This window comes from Seriola lalandi, unplaced genomic scaffold, assembly GCF_002814215.2.
Source record: "Seriola lalandi dorsalis isolate HSWRI2012SDOR001 ecotype SW California unplaced genomic scaffold, Sedor1 jcf7180002054313, whole genome shotgun sequence".
NCBI classification, from domain to species: Eukaryota; Metazoa; Chordata; class Actinopteri; order Carangiformes; family Carangidae; genus Seriola; species Seriola lalandi.
This window is the reverse complement of record NW_019524866.1, coordinates 284,005-298,462: the sequence shown is the minus strand read 5'-3', so window position 1 is coordinate 298,462 and position 14,458 is coordinate 284,005. Positions and strand designations below refer to the sequence as shown.

At 39.9% G+C, this 14,458-nt stretch overlaps 1 protein-coding gene across 2 annotated transcripts in view; it reads left to right on the top strand.

Annotated features, from left to right (window-relative positions):
- arap1 (ArfGAP with RhoGAP domain, ankyrin repeat and PH domain 1) overlaps positions 1–14,234 on the top strand; it is a 50,032-nt gene extending 35,798 nt beyond the window's left edge. Inside the window, exons 21-34 of one of the 2 annotated variants that reach the window (XM_023406620.2) lie at positions 1,012–1,224; positions 1,997–2,102; positions 2,195–2,342; positions 3,048–3,131; positions 3,410–3,487; positions 3,577–3,694; positions 4,501–4,614; positions 4,720–4,865; positions 4,963–5,045; positions 5,835–5,894; positions 8,378–8,441; positions 8,821–8,896; positions 10,507–10,544; positions 11,601–14,234. In XM_023406620.2, the coding sequence (XP_023262388.2) occupies positions 1,012–1,224; positions 1,997–2,102; positions 2,195–2,342; positions 3,048–3,131; positions 3,410–3,487; positions 3,577–3,694; positions 4,501–4,614; positions 4,720–4,865; positions 4,963–5,045; positions 5,835–5,894; positions 8,378–8,441; positions 8,821–8,896; positions 10,507–10,514 (1,298 nt within the window). In that variant the 3' untranslated portion in view covers positions 10,515–10,544; positions 11,601–14,234. Of the gene's footprint in view, positions 1–1,011; positions 1,225–1,996; positions 2,103–2,194; positions 2,343–3,047; positions 3,132–3,409; positions 3,488–3,576; positions 3,695–4,500; positions 4,615–4,719; positions 4,866–4,962; positions 5,046–5,834; positions 5,895–8,377; positions 8,442–8,820; positions 8,980–10,506; positions 10,545–11,600 lie in introns of both variants that reach the window. The other variant, XM_023406619.2, reaches the window with a different exon arrangement.
- The last annotated feature ends 224 nt before the right edge of the window (positions 14,235–14,458 follow it).

The window sequence follows — 14,458 nt, the reverse complement described above, 5'->3', positions numbered from 1 at the left end:
TGTCTTTGTTCTCGCCTCCATTTACTGGCAGTGGTCGTTTACCGTGACACAACTTCTGATGTAATTATCCTTTATATTATTACTTGGTGACCAGGAGCAGGGTTTTTTAAACTTTTTGCAAATTATAGTGACTTCTACTGGACAACTGATGTTTGGAGCCATAGGAAAAACTGCAAGCCCATAACCTGGTATTTCTGGTCTTGATAAATGGTTCAAATCTGTCATAATGAGACTACATTGTAATCAGGCCTCACTTGAGAAATTTAACATGCTTCTGGTTGAATCAGGCTTTTAATCATGACACACTGCCACCAAATGCAGCTAACTGACCAACAGCACAAAGACATTTTTAATGACCAGAAGCCCTCCAGTGGACATAACTTGCATTGAGTCATTTCAACAGTGTTTCACACAAGGACGCTTTGTTTTCTGAGTATATAGAAAACAATAAATCACACATTGTAGAAAACTGTTTGTAGAAATTGTAGTAACTGCCAGCACTGCTCTCTGTTCAGTTAAAACTTTCAGGCATGTTGTAGCCCTGTCTGGCAACACCAATCAGTGATGTCACAGCCGATATTTTGCTGTTTTGCCATATTTTGCTTTTAGTAGCGACTTGATGGCTGATGAATAACACAATTTTTGACATCACTTTCACATGTTTGGTCAAAGAGCTTGACTGTTTTAGCCTTTAGAGAAGGGTGTATCTGTAGATTTTTTTTTCAGAACCCAAAATTGGATATCCAGATATTCTGTCCTTATAACCAAGCTGTAATTTTGAATTGATCCTGTTCAACCCTTTCTTGTGGACTTTTAGTAGAAAATTGTTTTTAAGCTACAGTGTCATGTATTTTAAACTCTACAGTTTTAAATGTCTTATGAGTTCAGTTCACATTTTGGAATCTATACTTTACCGTATGGTCCTTCTTTTGAGTTGGAGGAACAAGATATCTTGTGGTGTATGTTGACTGTGTCTGTAAAATGATGTTGTGTGTGAATGTGTTCGTCAAGGCTTGACATCTGAGGGGATCTATCGTAAGAGTGGTGTGAACTCGCGTGTGGCAGCACTGTGTGAGAGATTTCGGCGTGATGCTCGCAGTCTCCGTCTGAAGGAAGGAGAGCACCAGGTTGACGACGTCTCCAACACACTCAAGCGCTTCTTCAGGGAGTTAGAAGAAGGACTGTTCACATCAGAGGAGGCCAGCACTTGGCTCACTACAGCTGGTAAGATTTGCAAAATTGTTGTTGCACTCTGCTACAGTAATAATTTAATGGTTTCTCATATCACCTGAACCACAAGAAACTCATCTTTACACTTGGATCTAGTGGTATATAGCTATGTAAATAGTTTTGTTATTATTTTATGAAGTTTGGAGATACAATACTTGCTGTTGAGACTCTTTTAGAGGTAAATAAAATGGAAGTTGTCCTGGTTTTTCAGTATAATCCATACACCTCACTGTGGAGAGTTTTAACTGTTTCGGGACTATTTATATATACTATCTAAATTGTAATTGGACGGCAGAAGATGTCTCAGTGGCTGATATCTAAAAACCTCTAAGGGCAATTAAAGGGGGAAACTGGGGAATGGGTGTTTTGGAGAAGTTTGGAGAAATTCAGTCAATGCATTGCTGTTGAAATTACACCGAAAATATGATGGAATCCAAATGCTTTCAGTTGCCAGATCAGGTGTCATGTTGTTGCTGTTCACAAGCAAATATGGCCTTTATGTCAGAACACGACAGTAAATGTGCATCAGGATCTTTTAACTCAGTTTTGAATCTCACGCTCTGTTGCTCTCTGTTTTTTGTTTCTGTCTCTCTCTCTTTTCTCGTTTCTCCTCCATCACATTTTCTCTTTTGTCCTTTAACACTCTCATCTTGTGCTTTACATTTTTCCCTCTTACACTTCCTGACTCTCTCTGATCTTGTTGCTCTTTATATTCACTGTATTCAAAATCTCCTCCCTTCCTCCCTCTCTCTGTCTTGTACTCCAGCCATTCAGGATGAAAGTATGAAAATCTCCCAGTACCAGCTGCTTCTGAACAGACTGCCTCGCGTCAACAAGGCTACACTACAAGCCCTTATCAACCACCTCTATTGGTGAGAGGCGCACACAAACATTGAAATCCTCTTGTATCTCTACTTATGACTGTGTGCACATAACCCTGTGTGTTTTTCCGCATGTGTTTCAGCGTGCAGCGTTTTTCTGAGTTGAACCAGATGAACCTCCATAACCTGGCCATAGTGTTCGGTCCCACACTGTTCCAGACAGATGGGAAGGACTATACAGCTGGCCGTGCCATAGAGGACCTCATACAGCACTACACACTCATCTTTGAGGTCAGACTCATTGCTCACCATAGACAGGGGGATAATAGGAGGCCACAGCATTTTGTTCTGTAAGATGATTCACTTATCTTAAGTGGTGACATCAGGAAATGGCAAACAGCGCTGAGAGCGCAGCTTTAAAAGGTTGAGATTTCAAAGAAAATAGCATCTTATATTGGCTGCATCAAGCTCCAAATAATGCCACTTTCAGGCACAGTCACTCCTATTTTATTTTCCAGTAGCATTTAAATGTACATCATTGTCATCTTATGAACAGAAACTGATCTTATCTAGTTCAATTTTTCAATTGTGTGGTAATAAGATTATGCTTTAAGTACTATTTGTTTGTTTCCAGAAAATTAATCAGAAAGGGAGATGGGAAAATTAGAAGGAAGTTAGGGAGAGAGAGGAAGGAAATTTGTGCTGATGGGATTTCCTCTCATGAGCTTAGATTGAAATCCGTACAGTCATTGTCAAAATGTACTTCTCATGAAAGACAACCTCCGAACGATCTTATCTTAACTAGCATTAGCTCAATATGAAGCGCTGATTTCCTGCTGGTGTAGCAGCAACAATGAGGTTTGAAGTGCCTGGGGGGATTTCAGATCAGATTGAGCTCTAAAGATTGGCACGATGATTTAATTAAAGTGTTAGTCAGCTGTTGATTGATTCATTGTTTGTGTTTGTATGAATGAATGTGTTCATACATGTTTGCAGGTGGATGAGCAGCAGCTGAAGAAGCAGCTGGAAGAGATTACTGTTATCATCCAAGTGCGAGAGAAACTCAACACAAAGTTTCCTGTGAGAGAGAGAGACACACACACACACACACACGCACACGCACACACACAGACAGACAGACAAATCACTCTAGTGATCTTACTTACTTTTATCAACACAAGTTTTAATGCTGGCCTTCAGTGCTTGTCATTAGCTGTATCTCGGTGTTGTTGTGTGCATGCTTATGTTCATGCACGTCTGTGCTGAAGGTGTGCATCCATACATGCTGTTATTTGTAATCCTAATACTGTTATACTAATACTGTTTCTCTGTTTGTTTGTGTGCACCGATTACTTCAGAGCACTGAACCTGGAGGGCATTTCATCTGCACAGTGTACTTGGAGGAAAAGAAGGACACAGCAGAGCAGCATGTTAAGGTGATCTGGACTTTATCAAATAAGATAATATAAGTTTAGTGCTTACATTAGTATGCAGCTACACGTTCAACCTGTGCTTCTCTCCTCAGATTCCTGGTTCTATGACAGCAGCAGAGCTGACATGTGAGGTTCTTGACCGGCGCAACATCGCAGTTAAAGACAAAGAGTATTGGAGCTGTTGGGAGGTCAGCGACAAAGAGGAAATGGGTGAGACAGAGAAAACAAACAATACATGCTAAATACCCAAGTTTCTTTGTGTTTTTAATTTTGATGCAGATTATGATTTTTCGGCCATAAATATATCTTAATTGTTTTTTTATGTCCTTCCATCACCGTTTATTTGTCAGTGTACTGTATTTATAACTCTTTTAGTTTCAAAAGCAACTTGGGGTCATGTGACCAAATACAAGCTGTGTCAAATTAACATGAAATATGAAAAGGCCCATAGCAAAACACAAACAATGACACAAAGCCTTTAAAGTGCTCTCGATTCAACCTGCAGCCAGAGCTAACCAAAGTGACACACTATGTCCAGAGGCAAAAAGATCATTCTCAGCGTTATGACTGTTTGCCGTGGTTTGTTTTGAGCCTGGTATGTTTGCCATCTGGTTCCCTGCTGTGAAACCTGTGTGTGGCTTGTCAAATGCCAGTAACACTCAGCTGAATTGGCAGATTTCCCATCACTAGTCAGAAAGTAAGACTGGTGATTACAGGAGGCAATGGAGGAATGAGACTGAGAGATGGAAGGAAATTGAAATAATAGTATGAGTGATGGGAAGTCTCTTGAAGGGAGTAAAGCAATGTCATTGTAAGCCAAACCTTAGTTCCATTGTTATGTTTACTAAAAATATCAATCATGGCGTCAGGAGCTCAGCTTATTTGTGTGAGCATGACACTCATGTTTTCACTTCTTTTAATATTGCTAAAATTCTTCTAGATCATGTAAGGATGATTTAAGGTTACTTCGGATTCTGTGACACTGAGTTCTCTGTGCATCTCTGTGCTTCCCTCAGAACGTCCACTGCACTATCAAGAGCGAGTCTTACCCATCCTTCACTCCTTTGGCACTGATTCCCATCTGCTCATTAAGAAACACCTCGCCATGGAGGCGATGATCGTCTACCTGAGTAAACACACAAACCAATGGCTATCAAAATGTTTCTCTGTGAACTACAGTGTTGTTAGTATTCCACATAACTTCATTCTCATTATACTCTTATTCTGCCCTCCAGCCAGTAGAGTGGATGCATCCAAACATGGCATGATGAAATTCAGAGAGGAGCGAAGCATCCTCGGTTTGGGACTGACCTCCGGAAGTTTCCATGACCGATATTTCATCCTCAATTCCAGCTCACTCAGAATGTACAAGGAAGTCAGAGTAAGATTTAGGGACACGCAAAATCTTTCGCCTGCTCTTGTCGTTGCTGTCTGTCAAAGACGTATTCACTCTGTTCATCTCTCTCTCTGACTGTCAGAGTAACCGTCCAGAACGTGATTGGCCAGTGAAAAATCTAAAGGTTTACCTAGGTGTCAAGAAGAAACTCCGTCCTCCCACATGGTGAGTATTGTACATGCCGTGTAGGCACAGGTATACGGGATGCACTGATTTCCCTTACAATCCTCCCCATGACGACTGAGTGGCAAAGCAACAGGTGGCTGCTCTGAATGGCAACACCTTGATGCTATGCTAGAAGGAAGACAGTCAGAAAAAATGAAACACCACTGGAATTGACAATAATCTGTCACTCACTTTTCTAGTATTCTCATCTTTATGTCTGTGAATATTGAAAATATACACTTTGTATTCTAAATCCAGATTTAAAAAATCTCAGCATCTCTTAAGATTTTAGCAGCGTGACTAGTTCTGTTTGTGAATGCACTGGTTAAAACCACTGGTAGTGGTGATGCGCCATGTGTACTGTATGTAGGAGCAAATATACTTAAATCAAGCATGGTTTGAATAATGTAAATGAATGCTAGCAAGAGAAAAGTACATTTATCAAGAGAATATATTTACAAACTTTAAGAAATATTATGTATGTATATTATGTGACATTTTCATACACCTGTCTTTTTTTTCTTTAAATTAGTTTAAAACTGTACACAGGGTTTGAGTCAATTCTGTAACAGCAATGCTCTTCATTACAAAAATTTAAGGGAATAATAAATGACTCAACTTCAATCCTCTCATTTTGGAGACATTTAATCATTTGCCCTCGGCGGCTAGTAATGAGAGTGACCACTAGGGGGCAGACTGAGCTCAAGAATCACAACCAACAGGACATTTACGGTGGTACTGCTGTTGAACTAGTTTGATCTTTATTTCTCTTTCTCTGTCTGTTTCTAGCTGGGGGCTGACAGTGGTGTATGAGAGTAAGAAACAAGAGCGGCCAGAGAGACAGCAGTGGTGAGTAGCTGTCCATGCATATCTTTTATATACAATACATGGCTGTCAGCCCAGAGAACTCACAGCTCCAGCTAGTCCTGCTCATGTTGTCAGTTTTAACAAGCACACATGGTTTATTCTAATCTTTTTGCTTTCATTTATCTGCACTAAACCTCAGCTCGGTAAATCTTTGGTTCCGTAGTCTGCTCTCTCAACTTCACTGCTGCATAAATTCAAATGAGGATTGTTGAACTTCTTAGAAATCATTTCAAATTACTTTATTAGTTTGGGCTCGTTTGCAGCTCACATAAAGACACAGCCCTCAGGCATACTTCGTGTGTGTATGTTTTTTTCCTGTCCCTCCATAAATTGTGTAACTGTAGCAGGTGGGATCTACATTGGCTGCATATGCATGTGTCCAAAAAAAAAAAAGATTCAGGTAATAACTTGATTAATCTGTCCCATTGCTGTGATTCAATACTTGGACAACTTTCCATAATGCACTTAAATGATCTATTAGATCAATGCGGTGAAAAGAACTGAAGAATATGGAGTTTTTTCCTATAGTTAAAGCATCATGTTGTACTGCATCATGTTGTTCTACATCACTACTGTAGCTTTATACCTCTCAGCAGCAGTGTGCAGCCTTCAGTGCAAACTTATTCAGTTGTTCTGACATGAGATCACATTTTTGATGTGCATGTAAACATTTCAAATGTTAAAGAAAGCTGGCAGCTTCTCTGTAGGTAGAAAAAAACAGGTCAGATCCCTGCGTGAGAGGCATATGAAAGGTCGGCTCCCCCCAATGAGAGAAACACACACAAGTATTCCTGTAACTATGTCTCTGTTCTTCTAATCCAGATCTGTTCACATTTACATCCCTCTGTGTATGTGTGTGCATCAATTGAATATGTGTGTACATCGGCGTGCGTGCTCAGCGTGTGACCATGCGTTCATGTTACAGTGGGCTCCACACTGTCAACAACAGTAGACATCAGCACCATTGTAATGGAAGTGCTGTTCTCGTCACGCTGTAGGCAGTATCATCTCTTGGTTATTCTACATTGTCATGTCCCTCGCAGCAAAAAAACACACCTGAGAGGAAGAATGGAGAGAGGGAGGGAGTGTGGAAGAAAGATAAAGGAGGAAGGGGGAGAAAGTGAAAGGTAGAGAGGTAAAATTCCACTCTGAAGGGGAGATAGTGTATAATGAGTCAGATGTTTTACATTTAGTGCAAGTGAAAGAGAACTTAGTGAGAGGAATAGTGGTTAGAGATAAGAAATATTAATGGATGGGGAGGCGCCGTGTGACAGATGCTGTGCCTCTCTCGATCTTGCTCTCCCACCTGCACTTTAATGGCGCTTAGTTTTATCCTGTTATTACCACTATTCCATCAAAACACTTATTAATTTTCCCTTTTTGCTTCACTATTTTATCAGCACACTCTTGCAGTCGCTGTACTTAATCTTACAGGGACACTGATAAATTTTCAGAATATTATGTAAATTTTATTCTTTAGCTTCATGGAAATCCATTATGATGAATGATCAACATTAATTCTTCTGTAGTTGATAGTGTAGATTAGAGGAGCAGTTAATGGCACAGAAAGTAAATGAATTGTAGGAGATTAACATGGACTGAACTGGAGGTATGCACGCAAGAATAGAGTGACTGGCCTCTTTTGTATCCCAACAAGCACTAATAAGCTCTGTTGACTGTAATGATATATAATATAATAATATTGAACTAGGGAGAGGGAGGAGCTTTCTCTCTCTCTCTCACTGTGTGTGTGTGTGTGTGTGTGTGTGCGTGTGTGTGTGTGTGTGTGTGTGTGTGTGCGTGTGTGTGTGTGCGTGTGTGTGTGAGGTTTGTTAGCATGTGGGCCAACTTTCTCAACTAGCTAAATTTATATCTATTGTATACTGGATAGTGTATGCTGTTTTGTTCCAGGGTCTGTATCAGTGTTGTTAAATCTAAATGGAGAGCTCTTGATTAATAGTTTTAGTCTAAGTCTGTGCCAATAATAATTATAAATAAAACTTATTTATTCAGCACCACAGCGTGGTTGATGACTCACAGGGCTCTGCGACAGCAACCTGAGTGGTATAAAATATGCACGTACACACACAGACATTACAGAGACACAAACACACTTTTCACAGACAGGGGCACAGGTTGAATGCTGAAAGTGCTAATCAATGTTTCTCTTTTTTGGGAGTTTAAATTAGGAATCACAATCAGTTTTTTTACTCGTGGCGCTATAGGAGAAGGTGTGCCAATTTTAGTTAATGTCTTTGACTACTTCATTCTTCTGAGTCTCTTTTCCAAATTTCCCTTTGTTTTCTCCGACTTCCTATCTCCCAAGACCACACACACACACACACACACACACACACACACACACACACACACACACACACACACACACACACCATCCCTGATCCCTGATCCCTGATTTTTATCACACTGCCTCCCTCACTTCATCACCCTCTATTTATTTCCAGGTATCTCTGCTGTGACACCCAGTCAGAAATGAGGGAGTGGTATGCTACTTTTCTCAGTATCCAGGTGCGATCTTACACAAACACACAAATGCACACACACACACACACATAAAAACAATGAGTTGATGATCTTTAATACACATAATTTATATTCACGCTGTAACTCTAAATTCATGGATCTTGACATTTTGCTGTCTTCAAGTCTTTACGACTTTTAAAAACCAGACAATTGCAGCACTATTGGATGTAATATACCTCAGTCAGAAAGTTTTAATGCCATTATGTAATTTATCATCGGAGAGAAGTACAGTAACAGTAATGCTCTAAAATCTTTTCCTAAACCTGCTGATACTTATAAGTATATGCTCCTGACAGTAATGTAAAATCTCTTCTGGCTCCCTTTCTCCATCTTTCCCACTGTCCTTGTCCACTCCTCATTAAAGTACGATGGCAACGTGTGGCCTCAGAACGGACTCCAGCAGACACGGGTGAGCCGTGTGTTGCCGGATACTCGTCACGGTAACGTGTCACTGATACCTCTGCGTGGCAGTGAGAATGAGATGCGGAACAGCGTAGCAGCTTTCAGCCAAGACCCACTTGCTGTGAGTCAACCTACCAATCACTGGGACTAATCTAGGACAGACCAGGCAGCTCAGTCTGAAGCTGTGGGCTAATAAGAGATATTCATGCTGAACAGGTGGTCCAGACCCTCAACCTTGATCCTCACCAAAGAGCGAGAGTTGTGTACCATGTATTTTACACTCGATTTCTATTCAGAGTCAGTTTTTCAGACATAAGATGGTGCATGAGTAGCTCTGCATCTGTCTTCTCAAGTGTTTTCTTTTTGTTATTCACTCCTGCCAAAAGGAGGACTGGAGTTGGGGGTCGTACCTGTGCAGGGTGGATAATCTCTGTTCCATGATTCATCTATGATTTAATCATCATGACAAAATCTGGGTTCTTAAACTGTGGGTTTCGACCAAAAATAGACTACGAGTGTGTGTTTTCAAGAGCCTGGATCCCACGACAAGAGAATAAATTACTTATTTGTGTTGGGGTCTAAAAATGTTTAAGAATCCAGACGATGTGAGGAGTACACAGCAGCATCATCATAATGCAGGAGGTTTGGACTGAGAACTAACAAAACAAAACTTCAGCAAGAGTTATTCTGGGGATGATCTACCAAAGCTGACTAGAAAACACCAAGGGAAAAACAAAAAACATAACACATTGTAGATGAACCCAGGCCTGCAGGCAAACTATGGTTAACACTGTGTTTCGCAGCACTGCTGCCATATCAGCTCACAAAATTGTATGCTTGGCAAGAATTTGACAAACATCATCACTGTTGGTTTGTTGGACTATATTTGAAGCACACTAACATTAAACCCGACCTGTTCAACAACATCAGTATCACCCTCTCCATTTGTTCTCCTTATTTTTATAGAAACATTGAGTGCAGCCATCCGAAAAAATTCTCCGTGCTCAGTCTTAGTGCTTTGGGACCAAATGTCCAAAATCTGATGATGCGGTTGTGTCGTCCTGCTGTTTGTAGCCATCACATACCTCTCATTAGTTTGCTGCAGATTGCAGCAGCACAAAATAATTCAACTCAGTCTGCTGTTACTTCTATTGGCAAAAACACGATTCCAGGTTTGATGTGTTGTTGCCTTCTTTATATTTTCTATTGATTCTCATCTGTTGAGTGCATTGACTTGATACATTTTTGTTGGGAGTGTGAGAGGAGGTGTGATTGCTTTGGTGATGGGGTGGCAGCAGACGCAGGATTTACGCAGGATGTTTGTGTATGTTGGGGTGGAGAGAGATTGACTGCATATTGTGTGTGTGTGTGTGTGTGTTGTGTGTGAGAAAGGATGGTTGACTGGTTCTGTTTATAATCTCTCAAAGTGAATGATGTTTTCTGTGACTTTTGAATGTTAATACCACTGAATCTACACATCCCTTTCTCTCTATTTTCTGAAACTCAAACACACTTTTTTCTTCACACTCCTCTCCATTTCCCTTCTGTCTTCAGTCCATCACTGTCTTCACCACCTGTATTTCTCAGTGTCTTCTCCTCCCAGTTTCTCCATCTGTCTGGGATAACCTCTCTGTTGTTTATCTTTCAGCTCTTTAGAGATGTTCGATAATGGTCGCTGTAAGTAAGGTAAGACACTTTCACACTCAGATTAGTTTTAAGGTAGATAACTCTACAAATTCTTCACTGTTTTAAAATGAAAAAAAAATTGATTCATATGTCAGCAATCAAGTGCTTGTAAATGTTTGTATGTTGCAGTGAATCAGAACTTACTCTATCGTAATTATTTTCGTTTGGATCTTTGGAATATGAATCCAATAATGACACGATTAATTACGTAAATAAATGACTGTGAAGTCGAATTTATTTCCTCAGAAAGCCGATGTTTCCACGCTGATAGTCTTGTAAATCTTACTCATGACTGGAGTAGACACTCAGACTGCAGCTAAAGACTGAATATTACATAGTGGTGAAACGATTAGTGAATAGGTTGATAAACAGATACTCAGTCATTTTTGATAATTTGTTAATCGTTTAAGTTATTTCTCAAACAAAAATTGCAAAAATAATGCTGTCTCCAGCTTCTCAAATGTGAGGATGTGCTGCATTTCTGTATTTCATATCTTAGGGTTCTTTACTGTGGGTTTGACAAAACAAGCAATGTAAATGTTTCCTTTGCCTCTGCAGAATTTAAATAACTTCCAACATTTACTGACTAAATAATTAATGAATGAAAGAAAAAAAGTAACAGAAAGGTTGATCAGTAATGACAAGAATCATTAGACGCAGCCCTAATAGTAAATAAGACTGTAATATAATACAAGGATCCACTGAAATTGACACATTGTTTAAGTGAAAGATGAAGCATTATCACTCAGTTTACACTGATCTGTTGGTTTATTAGTCAGTCTGTGTATTTGCCGTTTGCCTGCTCTTGACCGCTGCTTATTGGGTCCACATCATGTCAGCAGTCTCATATCTGGTTGCTATGGCTCCAAGGCATTCGCAGTTTGGATGAAAATTTTAAGCGTGAAGGCAGTGAAACTGATTTTAGGGTAAAAGGATAAAAGCTGCATGTTAGTTTCACTCTGTGGCAATAGATAAAAAAAATAAGAAATAAAAATATTTCTGAAGAAGTCGACAACACTGATTTGAATCAGTCTGCCGGATGTTTGTTCTTTAAAGGGCGGATGGTCGACCTCATCAGATGATCTCTGACAACATTCCAATGACATCATCATTCTGTGACTGTGTGGACCAGAGTGACGGACTCTCATACTGTATCTGGATTACGGCCTGACACTGCCATCAGCTCCACTGAATATGAACTGGACCAAAACCTATACAGACGACAGGGTCACATATCAGTTAGAACCTACACTGGTTTCCCTGGACAAAATAATTTTACTTGATGTACAGCAGAAGCAGCTGGGGGGTGTGGCATTACGATGTAAGAGAGACGGTCTGATGGACTACAATCACCCTTGAAGCTTTCCTAAATCACTTCCAGCTCATCGTGGACCAAGTCTGCATCTAATGTTGCACTGTTTCCATTGGTCAGTGGCATTTGGCTCTATTCTATTATGGGACAGAAGCATGAAAGACATGCTGAACAAAAACCTTAGTCAGGTTATTCTAGGCACTAGCTTTGTTTTAATAAAAAAAAAAAAAATAGAAGTTTATTGACTTGCAGTTGTAGTTGAATCATATTTCTAATATTGTGATGTTTTAGCTCTCTTTCTGTACTATTGCTCAACACATTGTTGGGATAATCCTGCAGTTCAAACCTGAACAATTGCTTTTGTAAGCAAAGCTGATGTCATAAGACTGAGAGACTGAGACCTGATTTTGACTGGTCACACTGGACTTTATTCCACAGGGACCAAGACTGGGCCTTAGAGAAACCTGAGAAATGGCAGGTGATGGACATTTGCCAGCACTGTGCAAAACCTCAGTGGCATATTTGTGCTTGTGTCAGTTTGTCTACCAATGTGCACCAGTGTGCACACGCCATGTGTGATTCTATGTATGTGTTTGTGGGACATGTTTTACCTTGTATGAAATTTGGGAAGTGATGGGCATGTGCTGGAAAAAAACAAGAAAGTCAGAGGTGAGGGCAAAAAATGTTTGAATATGAGATAAAATGCGAGAGGTACGTGATTTATTATTGTCCCTTATTCTGTATTCAAATAAACCTTTTGTAGGTCACATTTCAAATGATTATTTCTTATTGAAAACAATGTTTTTGCCCGAGCCTGATCAGTAGTTTTATCTGTCCCAGTGCGCTCTCTCTCTTTCCTCCTGTCCTCACACAGTCCTCAGCACTGCATCCTCTGTTTGGGTCCTTTTCTAAAGCATCACTTAGAGGAAATATACAGTACATGGGCAGTTTTGTCTTAACCAGCAGTATTTATGAAGGTATAGACTATGAATTACTTGCATTGGAATAAACAGGTGTCTTTTTTGTTCGTTATCCACAACATAGAATCTTTGCAACAGTATATTTTTATAGTTCATCATGCCACAGAGGCTCCACTGAAAAGTCTGTCGGCACAAGAAAAAGTGCATTATCATCTTCTATCATTCTTTGTACTTGGGTCCAAATTTGTATATATTTTGGTTAAGGATTAACCTATCAACAGTTACCATCCTCTAGTATCTTGTAGCGTTGTTGCCTGTATGCCGCCTGTAGGTTTTCCTTGTAAAGATTTTTATTTATTTGGACAGCAGAGGACGCTGGATGCTGCACTGCAGAATGTGTTTGCACAACTTCTACCAGTGAGGCATCATGATGTTCAGCTAAATGTTAGTATTAAACACCTTTAGTCACAGTACCTGTGAAAATGTGTGTATACAGTACAGCGTATGTGTGTATGAGAGAGTGTGTATGTGTTATTAGGTGCCCTCCAGCTCAGACCTCGGCACTCCGTGTGGTGAGGTGATTACAGTGCCTATAGAAAGTATGATCCCGTCATGTACTTTTTAAAAAAAAATGTTTTATTGTTTTATAACATTGGTGTATTATAAAGAGACTTGACACTGATCATCAGAAAATGTTAAATTAATGTCTACATATTGATCCAAAAAGAAGTATTCACCCCCTTCAAGTCAGCAAACTCTCAAGCTGCAGACTTTTAATGTCCTGCCACGAGCTCCTGATTGTTAGATCTGTCTGGATAGCTGCATTTATTTGACCTTCAGAAGCCTTTGAAGGCCTGCTGCAGAGAAACCTTCACATAACATGACAATGCCACCACCAGCTTTCATTTTGATGTGCGGTGCGGGGCTTATGACAATCATAGCATTTCGTATAAAAGTCAAAAAGCTCAACCTCCCATCTTGTTCTACTTTGTCTCTTGGTCACCCACGTGATTTCTGGCAAATGTTTTTTAGTCATGAGTTGGTTTAACAGCCCCAGAATGAGACACCAGTGCAGCAGTTGTTGTACGCACCTGGTCTCCCATGATGCAGTATCTGAGGGATCCCTTTTACAACTGTTGTCAGATGACAAATTAACACCTCATTTTCTTAATGATGAGAGGGAACTGTTCATCTAACTCAGTGATTTGTTTTGAAAGATCCTTTGTCCTCATAGTTTTTATGGGAAGTTTAGTTTACTTGATCATTGTCAAAACATCCTTAGTACGTCACAGTGTTTCTTAGTGTTTTAAAACAATAAAGTATAAGGGTTCAACAGGAGGTGGTGAATACTTTATATATGTGTTGTATATTCTTTCTGTGTGTCTCTTCGTATTCTGTTACTCTGCATTTTACTGATTTTGCATCTCTGAAACTCTAATAAACACATTCAGCTAGTTAGCTAGTCTCTCTCTCTCTCTCTCTCTCTCTTTAGTCTCAAAAAATGTGGCTTTCCAAAAGGTTGATGCCCCACAGCTCTGCCTTGACCTCATGGTAATCTACTTGTTTTTCTCTGGTGCTTTTATTGAAATGAATGTACAAACACACACACATACACTGTCAAACTGCCCTACAGGGTAACTGTGACAAAACAAGCTGGGCTATAAGCACGTACACAACACATA